The sequence below is a fragment of the Rhincodon typus genome, chromosome 22 (assembly GCF_021869965.1).
Source record: "Rhincodon typus isolate 14 chromosome 22, sRhiTyp1.1, whole genome shotgun sequence".
NCBI lineage: Eukaryota > Metazoa > Chordata > Chondrichthyes > Orectolobiformes > Rhincodontidae > Rhincodon > Rhincodon typus.
In genome coordinates this window covers 16435309-16446665 of record NC_063353.1, presented here as the reverse complement: position 1 = coordinate 16446665, position 11357 = coordinate 16435309, and the positions used below count along the sequence as shown (strand labels likewise).

Genomic DNA, 11357 nt, shown 5'->3' with positions numbered 1-11357 from the left:
TTTTGGGCTCCCCCACCCCAGGGAAAAGACCTTGTCTATTTACCCTATCTATGCCCGTCATAATTTTATAAACCTCTTTAAGGTTGCCTCTCAGCCTCTGACGCTCCAGAGCCCTAGCTATCAGTGCGTCCCTATCGCTCAAACCCTCCAACCCCAGCAACGTCCTTATAAATCTTTTCTGAACCATTTCAAGATCCTTCCTATAGGAGGGTGACCAGAATTGCATACAGTATGCCAAAAGTGGTCTAACCGATGTCCTGTACAGCTGCAACATGATCTCCTAACTCCTATACTCAATACATTGAACAATAAAGGCAAGCATACTGAATGCCTACTTCACTATCCTATCTACCTGCGACTCCACTTCAAAAGTCTCTTGTGTTCAGCACCAGTCCCCAGGACCTTACCATTAAGTGAATAAGACCTGCCCTAATTTTCCTCTCCAAAATGCAACACCTCGCATTTATCTAAATTAAACTCCATCTGCCACTCCTCGGCCCGTTGGCCCATCTAATCAAGATCCTATTGTATTCTGAGGTAATCTTCAGTGTCCACTACACTTCCAATTTTGGTGTCATATGCAAACTTACTAATCGTACCTCTTATGTTCACATCAAAATCATTTATATAAATGATGAAAAGCAGAGGAACCAGCCACAATCCTTGTGACACACCACTGGTCACAGGCCTCCAGTCTGAAAAGCAACCCTCCACCACCACTCTACAGTGGAAGATTGAGGTGGAGATGTGGATTCGGGTCACTTCTCCTATCAAGAAGAAACAAGGTATGGCTTTGACCTTATCCTTACCAGGAAAGAGAAAAATTAAAAATAAAGCATTTTTGAAACTGCATGCAATAATTCTGGATACTGAAGAGAGACTGGAGAGTCTAATATGATTTATGGACAGAGTTTCCAAAAATGATGACTTATTGAATACCTATGAGATGTGAACAATATTTGATAAATTTGATAAGATTGGTCATCATTCCATGGAAAAATATATCATAGCATTTGAGAGATTATAAAAAAGGCTAGAAACTTGAAATTTTGGAAGAAAAACAGAGGTTGGTGGGGAAACTCAGCAGGTCTGTCAGCAGTTTTGGAGAGAAGGCAATGTTAACGAAGTATCACTGGATCTGAAACATTAACTCTGTTTTCTGTCCAAAAATGCTGCCAGACCTGCTGAGTTTTTCTAGTGATTTCTGTTTCTGTTTCTGTTTCAGCTCCTCAGCATCCGCAGTTCTTTGTTTTATCTTAGAAATTCCAGAGTCTGTTCTGGCATTTAAGCTGTTAGACAGCACACAAACCTCATGCGTAGATAGACTTTTAGTTTTTGGCCAGTGTTCAATTTTGTGATCATGCTGCTATCCTAAAATATTTTTAAGTAGACTTTAGTTTCCAGATATCTTCACAGGGCAGTCTGGGAGTTCTGCAGTGAGATAGAGAGGTGCTATGATTACCAATCCTTGTAGGTTGAAGGGATCCTGGTTGCAGGCATCTGTATAAGGAAGAAATTGTGGAAAAACATTTTGATAGGGGCCATGCCTCCAACAAATTTCTGAATTCAAGAAAAATGTTGGAATGGGTGAGAGCCAACAACGCATAAATCTCAGAAATCCTCAGGGAATAATTAATAGATGTTTCCAGTGTGACTCTAAAAATCACTATGTCAGGAATTGTCCAAGGATAAGGAGTCAACTATTTGATAAGAACGAACAGCAAGAAAATATTGTGTAAGTAGTCAAAGATTTAAGTTCTCCCAGGAGTATCTCAGTTGCTGATTTGTTCAATTGTGCTGTATTGGATAGTGGGTATATCTCAAATGTGTGTGGTATCACACTGAACCGTTATTTGGAAAACAAAGACAAAGTAAACAAAAAGAACCCTGCAGCCCAATGGTATCAATGTGGATTTCACAAGTTTCAAAATCTCCCCTCCCCCCACCGCATCCCAAAACCAGTCCAACTCGTCCCTGCCTCCCTAACCTGTTCTTCCTCCCACCTATCCCCTCCTCCCACCTCAAGCCGCACCTCCATCTCCTACCGACCAACCTCATCCCGCCCCCTTGACCTGTCCGTCCTCCCTGGACTGACCTATCCCCTTCCTAACTCCCTACCTACACTCACCTTTCCTGGCCCCATCCCCGCCTCTTCGACCTGTTTGTTTCCTCTCCACCTATCCTCTCCTCTATCCCTCTTCTATCCGCCTCCCACTCTCTCCCTATTTATTTCAAAACCCCCTTCCCCTCCCCCTTTTCTGATGAAGGGTCTAGGCCCGAAACGTCAGCCTCTCTGCTCCTATGATGCTGCTTGGCCTGCTGTGTTCATCCAGCCCTGCACCTTGTTGTCTCGGATTCTCCAGCATCTGCAGTTCCTACTATCTCTCAAAGAATATGCATCTGCTTTCAATTCAAGAATGACAATTTGTTATCCTCTTCAAAGAGAGTGGTTCTCCTCTGTGAAATTGCAGGATTCGTATGTACCAATATCATTCAGAGTGTAATATAATTATTACTGAGTACATCTTTGATTGAAAATAGTGAAAATGCGTTTGGACATTGAGAATGATGAAGCATTCGTATTTCATAAAGTGGTAAAATTGCAACTCGCAGGATCCAGACGTTATTCTATTCCTTGGAAGAAACCTTGAGTTTCTTGTGAGGAGGTCCAAGGAGATGACCTCTGTATTTGGATGTCTGGCTAATAAGAAGAAGATTATTTGGCAATTGCAATTTTCTCATCCCTCCTCATAAAAATTAACGCTGCTGCTAAAGGAAACCACAGTTATGGATAAAGAATATAAATCGCTTATAGAACAGATCACGGTGTGATATTGAAAGACAGCACCACACCTCATTGCAAATACTCCTTAAGCTTGTGAATTTAATGAAGTAATAGTCAGGGATCTGAAGATATGGGACAGGGATCAGAATGTCTATTCTGACATTTTGTAGAAATGACAACCTATTTTAGTATATCCATGGTGATGCACTATATTGGACAAAGTCATGGAAAAGTGGGTAGGCACGGGCCTTGTGCCACTAATAAAATTCTTAACAGATAATGGAGGTGAAGTTGGAGATGGGTGAGAATTTAAGTATTATCAAATTGCTGCAGAATGTCCATTCAGCAATGCCTAGTACAAATAAAAACCTGTGATAATTGATGATGTATTGCATAAAATACAGGCAGAACCATAGGTTACAAATAAGATTTGCATAGGCAATGCAAAAGTACCTTACAAATGACTGAGCAGTAAAGCCCATAACAATTAGTATTTGGTCAGAACTCAAAATTGCCATTAATACTGCAAAATGAACCTCCAGCTAGGAGGAACAATGCTCAGCTTGATTCTTTTACTTTGAATGACATGGTTCATTACACCAGAGCACATCCTATATACGTGCAGGCAGCATGCATACAGCATGGTAAAAACCACACAAATCGTGATAGAGCAGACCAGTGTCATGTTGTACAATTTGCCTGTGAAGCACGTAGGCAACACTTTTCACTGTACCTTGGTACACATGACAGTAATAAATCAAATCAAATTAAATCTACTGCCTGAATTGCACTATACCCCACCTCTAAATTGCCCTCTAACTATATCTACCATTGTTTGGACTGTTTACAGTTATTGTGCATCTGAAAGGGAAAAACCACATTGGTTGGGTTTTGCTTGGAGAGATTTAAGCAAGTAGACTTGATTACAATTCTACTGCTTGCAAATCAGAAGAAATTTTGGAATAACTGGCAATTGGGATGTGAGAAGAAAGTCTCATCGTGAGTCATGTTAATGTTTTCTTTCCTACTACTTATCCATAATTACTCTGATGACCACCACCCCTTCTCTGGGGATAAGGACACATAGTATCCCCTGCCCATTAGCTACTGCTGATTTCTGGATTACATCACTTGGCTTGCAAGTGAAAAGTAAGTGGCGCAATTATGTCTAAAACATGGCAGTTGAGTGCAGTACTGTGTGAGTATTGCCCTATCAGAAATGCTGTCTTAGCAGAAATGTTAAAACTGAGATCCCATCAGTCCAACACCACGAGAATGCAGGGACTGCCCCAGTGATAAGGCCTTGGGTAAATGGACTTGGGGTTTTAACAATAGTACGAATCTGAAACGGGTTTAAAAACTGTGAGTATTAACGTGCGCAGCGTTAAATCTACTAAGCGATCTGTTTCCATGTTGGCCTACCTGCACCTCAGCAGCTGTAGGAAACGGTTGAGCTTGTGGGCCCATGGGTCTTCGATTTGGTCGGGGGGGAAGTGATTGCTGCTCCTCCGGCCTGGGTATTCTGCTGCAACTTTACCATCTCTGAAGTTAAGGAGGTGGTGGGCGGCCACCTCCTCGTAGCAGACGTTATGAACAGGAATGCTCCCCTCAAACTAATTAATGTTTATGCCCCAGCGGTAAAGAGTGAGCGGCTCGCCGTCTTGCAGCAGCTTCTGGCTATGTCCAGGCTGGTCATTATGGCCACAGAATTCAACGGCATCATCAATGGGGATGGACAATCTGTGGGAGTGTGACAGTAAACTGAACGCTATGTCCAGGTTCCTGATGGAAACGATTAAAGACGCCAAGCTGCATGAGGTTGTCAGCACCCCTGCAGATGGAGCGCAGTGCAGGTACACCTGGTCGCGGCCAGATGGGTCTGTCCGCTCAAAGATCGATTTCCTTTTTGTGTCCTGAGTGTTCTCACTTAGATCCACCGACATCAAGCTGGATGACCAGCAGGCTGGCAAGGGAACGTGGAAGCTAAACATGAAACTGTTGCCCCAGAAAACATTGAGGAGCTCAAAAGGGATTGCACAGGTTGGAGAACTGTGAAACCCCTCTTTGAGTCTCCAGTGGACTGATGGGAAACAGTCAAAGGGAACATCAAAAGGTTCTTTATTCTCAAAAGTGTTCAGAAGGTGAGAGAGAGGCGGGGAAAGCTGTCAAAACTCCAGAAAAGTATGCAGAACCTATTCCTGCTGCAGAGAATGAGGTCGATGTCATGGAGGATCTCCAGGAGGTGAAGAGCCAGCAAGCCTCGCTCTTTGCCTTGGAGGCCTCCAAGATAAACTTCCAGTCCAGGGTCTGCTTTGTGGAGCGGGATAAGACACGCTTGTGTTTCTTCTTCCAGAAGGTGCACAGGGAGAGCTCTGTGCTCAGCAGCCTGAAGGAAGAAAATGGCTCGGTAACGTCATTGCAGTCTGACATCCTAAGGATTAGCAAATCCTTTTACGCCAGATTGTATGACACGAAGCTCACAGGCAGCACAGCCTCCCAGTCGTTCCTGTCCTCTATCACAGAGGTCTAAGATGACAGCACACGGGAGAGGCTGGAGCAGCTGTTAACTCAGGATGAGCTGACCAAGGCCCTTGAGCCCTTTGAAAAGAATAAAACTCCTGGAAGGGGCAGCTTACTGGGCGAGTTGCATTCCACTCTGTGGGACTTGATTGGCCAGGACCTTCTGGTGGTGTATGACAGTATGCTTCAGGCAGGTACCATGTGTGAATCTATGAGGAAAGGCATCATCACCCTCATCTACAAGCAGAAGGGGGAGAGAGAGGAGATTAGAAATTGGAAATGAATTTCATTGTTGAATGTGGATTACAAAAACCTGTCTAAGGTTATTAGCAACCAAGCTGGGTCTACTCTAGGATCGATAATTCACCTTGACAAAACCTGTACTGTATTGGGCAGGAAGATCGCTGGGAGCCTCATGCTCCTCACAGATGCGATTACTTATGTGCAGGATGGGGTGGTGGACACCTGCCTAATCAGCTGGGATCAAAAGAAGGCCTTCGATAGGGTATCGCACATGTACATGAGAGATATGCTCTCCAAAATGGGCTTTGGGGAGAGTATCTGCAATTGGACCCAACTGCTGTACACCAACATCGTTAATGCAGTCTCAATCAACGGGTGGGAATCAGAAAGCTTCCCAAACAGACCTGGAGTCAGGCAGGGCTGCCCACTCTCTCCTGCCTGACTGATTTGTGTGTTGTATCGAGACTTTTGCTGGGTCCTCAGGAAGGATGCGAGCCTGAGAGGGGTAGCTATTCCAGGTAGCGGAAGCCTGTGGATCAAAGCCTCAGGTACATGGATGACGTTGCTGTTTTCTGCTCAGATCTGTTGTCAGTGAGCAGACTCGTGAGCATCTGCAACCAGTTTGAACTGGCCTCAGGTGCCGAGGTAAATCGCGGTGAGAGCGAGCCCATGCTCTTTGGGAACTGGGCCGACCAATTCTTTACCCCTTTCACCATCAGGACAAACTACCTGAAGGTGCCGGGGCTTTGGTTCAGAGGGGTTGAGGCATGCGCCAAAACTTGGGAGGAGCGTGTCATCAAACTGAGGCAGAAACTAAGCAGATGGGCACACTGGTCTCTCTCGATTGCAGGTAAAAACCTGGTCATCAGGTATGAGGTACTCTCAGTGTTGTATATGGCACAGGTCTGGCCTATTCCCTGAACCTGTGCCGCTGCAGTCACCCGGGCCAACTTTCACTTCATTTGTGTTCTGAAACCGGGTCACCGGACCCAAAACGTTAACTCTGATTTTTTTCTTCACAGATTCTGCCAGACCTACAGAGCTTTGCCAGCAACTTCTGTTTTTGTTCCATCTTTCACGTTATTTGGAGTTTGAAGATGGACAGAGTTCGAAGGATCATTATGTATAAAGAATTGGACAAAGTGGGGAGAAACATACGCAATGCTACCCTCACCCTGATGGCCACCTTTGTGTGTGGCTGCATCAAGCTGTGCGTAGACCCTCAGTACACAAGCACCAAGTGTCATTGCGTACTGAGGTTCTACCTCTCCCCGGTGTTGCGAAGGATAAGACTGGGGTCGTTGCCGCGGAATGCTCCATGTAGTTGGACCGTCCCGTATCACTTGTCCTTTGTGGAGAAATTTGTGAAGAGAAACACCTCTGACCACAAGTCCATCAGGCAGTGGTCAGCACATAGTGTCCTCTAGACCCTTCAGGAAAAGGTGGATCTTGTCGAGTGGTTCTCTGTGCGGACTGCCAAAGTCATTTGGGAGAATGCCTCATCCCTAGAGTTTTCCAACAAGCACCAGGACATTGCTTGGCTGGTGGTGAGAAGGGCTCTGCCTGTGAGATCCTTTATGCATGCCCGGATTCTCTGTGCCACCACACACTGCCCTCGAAGCGGCTGTGGAGGGGAACGAGACTGTCACACACCTCCTTCTGGAATGTGCCTATGCAAAGGAAGTCTGGAGAGAAGTGCAGTGGATTTTGTTGAAATTCGTCCCAAGCAGCTCTGTGACGCGGGACTCTGTGCTCTATGGTCTGGTCCCTGGGACACACACTGAGACAAACATCAACTGTGTCTGGAGGACCATCAACTGGGTGAAAGACGCTCTTTGGTCTGCCCGAAACTTGCTGGTCTTTCAGTTGAAAGAGTTGATCCCGACTGAGTGTTGCAGACTGGCACGTTCCGAGGTCCAGGATTACATGCTGAGGGATGCACTAAAGCTTGGGGCAGCTACCGCCAAGGTGCAGTGGGGAAAAACCACCAATGCTGCCTCAGTGAAATGCCAAGAGGTTAATTGCAAATATAGAGAAAGGCGAACACCAATGTTTATTTATTCTCTGTAAGTAAAGAGAGTGTAGATCTGAATGGCTTCATTAACAATGTATGTAAATAAAGATTACCCTCTATGAGTAAAATATATTTTTGCAATAAAAAAACTAGCTTCTCTACTACCAGAGAAAGTAGCAACCTGCATATAAATGAGGTAAGATTATGTGATAGTGAGATGTTAATACATGCAAATAGGTCATTCCCTGCTCATTAGCAAGATTCTCACCAATCCATTGATCCCTATTACAGAAAATTGGACTTGTTTGTCTCGATGTTTTGAGAATCTAATTCTTGCCATATTTTAAGCATTGCCCATGTTGTTCAGAGCCTGGGAAAATTCATTGCCATGAATGTGAAACTGTTCAAAGTGTTTCTGCCCTCTAGTGGAAAGGAAGAGCCAGCAAATCTTCCAGAATAATGCAACACATAGATACATTGATGCCAATGTCTGCCTTTAATGAACTGCACTGAGAATTCTCTCATGGGTTTTCAGTCACTATTACTTTCACAGAAACTTTCTATAAACTATATTCATCCAGAGTTTCTGATGATCATCTGAAGCTTCAGTAATGAAGAAGGACAACCCAACAGGAAATAACCAGCTAAAATAAAACAAAGAACTACACGTGCTGGAGATCTGAAACGTCATTGGATTTGAAGTGTTATCTCTGTTTTGTTTCCACAGATACTTTTTTGTTTTTGTGTGTTTTAGGTAATTCCCAGCATTCAGCTTTACAATATGAAAATAAAGTGGCTGCAAGGTGATCTTACAGAATTGTGAAAGATTGCTAAAGGATTGGAGAAAGTTAAAATTGCAGCAGGAGAACAAGGACTGCAGCTTCAAACTAATCAAAAGGTATTTTAAGACAGTATAGCAAAACTTCTGTTTAAAAAATAGTTTAGTCAATATTTGGAGTAAGCTTCCCCAGGGATAGATTTTAACTTTTGGATGGCCAACTGCAGAGTGCACCAGGTGGTCATTCATACATGTGGCAAAGATGTGGGCGTGATTTTACATTTGTGACCTCATATACATTGGTCCAGTGAACTGTGGGCTGCCAAATGTTTTTTAAAAAAGGCAACAGGAAAGAGATATAATAGATTAGGAAGAAATTCACCAAAGTCCCTTGTCAGCACTTTCTTAACCCATGACCACTTCCATCCAAAACGACAAGGGCAGCAGATACATGGGAATACCACTGGCTGCCAGTTCCCCTCTAAGTCCCTCACCATCCTGACTCGGAAATATATCACCGTTCCTTCACTGTCACTGAGTCAAAATTCTGGAATTCCCTCCCTAATAGCATTGTGGGTCAACCTGCAGCACATGGACTGCAATAGTTGAAGAAGGCAGTTCACCACCACCTTCTGAAGGACAACTAGTGATGGACAATAAATGTTGGCCAGCCAGTGATGCCCATGTACCATGAGTGGATTAAAAAATATTGCAAGGATTGTTAATAAGTAACCTTAAAGAAAGAGACCAAAGTACAGAATAATTTTGTAAGGAAATTATGTCAGTTTAGAGATGTCGCAATTGATTAAAAGTCCAGTGCATTGAGGATAAGTTCCTTCTTGTGACTTTGTAAATGGTTTACTGGCAACCAGATGTAAAGTTAAATATTTGCATTTGTGCTCAAAATCAGTGTTTTTATTACAATCTGTAACTTTACAACCTCCAAACAATCAATGTTATGAATGAATAGTCGAGGAGAGACAACATACATAAGTTCAGTTTATATTAAAATTAGTAGTATGTCACTCAGGTGATTGGACTGTGAACAGCAAAACATTGCAAAAATTTACAAGGTATCACGTTTCCACATCAATGTTAGGATTTTGAAAAAGAACTATATACTTTATATTATGTAAAATTTAAAATCTTCTAATTTTAAAAATTACAAGGATAAGTGATAATATTAAGGGATAAGACTGAAATTTACTATGGTGAACATTCAATGTAGTGAGAGACTTTCCCATCAATAAACTTTTTAATGCTGGTCACATTTTGTTCAAGGTCAGACAAGTAATCTTCTTTCTCTTTTATTTTCTTATATCCCTCTTGTAACTTCTTCTCCAGGTCTGTAAATGCAGAAAACAAGATCATTTAATATTGCAAGGTAGATCTCTTACTTACAATCCATTGTTCTCACTATTAGGTTATTGGTTAACAGTTTTTATTCACCCCCACTTGCTGCTGATATTAGTGATGCGTTTCCTGTGTCACAGTCTGATGGGAGATGGTTCAACCTTCAGAGATATTCATATGGTGCCTGTATCATGATATTAGGATACCCTAAACCATTGGAAAGCCAAGCATCCATTTTTGTTTGCTATTACTTTTTCTTTGGAAAGCTAATAATGTTTAATAAACTTTTAAATAAAGCTTCGATCATCTCTGTAATACATATTTGCATTATACTCTTAAAAATGCCAGCATCTTTTCAAACAGCAGCTTGGATGCGCCATGAAAGAAAATTGAATATAATTGCAACTTTTGTCAACAAAGATTGAACAGCAGGATTCACAGAAATGTGCACCTCTGCAGCCATTAAGGTACATCTCTCAGCCAATCTCCGACATTTAGCCTTAAGTTCTCCACTGCTGTTTAAGCTCCATTTATGACCTAGGAATCCTTTATCTTAGGTAAGCAGCTCTTTTAACACATGTTCCTAGATCTAAGTCTCCTTATGTTCCACATTATAAACAAAATGTCCCAATCAAACTGGTGAGAAAATAGTTTTGGTATGCTTTCTAAAACTTGTTTGTTTTGGTCCAAGCTTTACGTGTGACAGAAAACTTCTAGTCACAGTGAACTATTGGGATCAGTCAAATGTAGGTTGATACTGCTGCCAATTATTGCTAGTTTGATCATTTTCAACATGGTAAGAGAATGATTTCTTCAGAGAGAAATCTTGTGGGTGTGGGCTGTTCTGGCAATACCAAAGTTTATTGCCATCCCTCGATGCATGAGCAGAAGATTGATTAAAATCCTCATTTCACAATTATGTTATCATGTGAACTCTCACTAAAAACGAGTTAAACATTTTCACAGTTTATACTACAGTTTAAAAAATATCATTAGGAATGATAAGAAAGTCTAGTTTTTTCTGACATGTAGCAGTTAAATAAAAGTTAAAAATAGATGTGAAGGCAAACAGTGAAAATGAGACAAAAATTCTCCAGAGGGGCATAGACAGGTTAAGTGAGTGAGCAGAAACTTGGCAGATGGAATATGGAGGAACGGAATATTCTTTAAATGTAGAAAAACTGTGGAAAGCTGCAGCACAGGGATTTCGGAGTCCTTGTGCATGAATGACAAAATGCTAGCATCCAGTTTCAGTGGGTAATAGGGAAGGCAAATGGAATATTGCTCTTTATTTCAAAAGGAGTGGAGTATTAAAATAGGTAAGTCCTGCTAAAACTATACAAGGCACTAATCAGACCATACATAGAATACTTTTTTCTGAAGAAGGGTCTAGGCCCGAAACGTCAGCCTTCCTGCTCATCTGATGCTGCTTGGCCTGCTGTGTTCATCCAGCTCTACACCTTGGTATCGTAGAATACTGTGTACAGTTTTGGCCCTTGTCTAAGGAAAGATATAGTGGCACTGGAGGCTGTTCAGAGATGGTTTGTTAGGTAGGGACGGATTGTTGTATGAGGAGCGGTTGAGTAGATTGAGTCTGTACTCATTGGAGTTTAGAAAAATGAGAGGAGACCTTATTAAAACATTATGATTTTTAAGGGATAGTA

General features: G+C 42.4%; 1 protein-coding gene across 1 annotated transcript in view; it reads right to left on the bottom strand.

Annotated features, from left to right (window-relative positions):
• Positions 1 to 9243: 9243 nt before the first annotated feature.
• Positions 9244 to 11357, bottom strand: part of LOC109921463 (laminin subunit beta-4-like) — a 77519-nt gene continuing 75405 nt past the window's right edge. Inside the window, exon 22 of the mRNA XM_048610584.1 lies at positions 9244 to 9686. Within this exon, the coding sequence (XP_048466541.1) occupies positions 9547 to 9686 (140 nt within the window). The 3' untranslated portion in view covers positions 9244 to 9546. The remainder of the gene's footprint in view (positions 9687 to 11357) is intronic.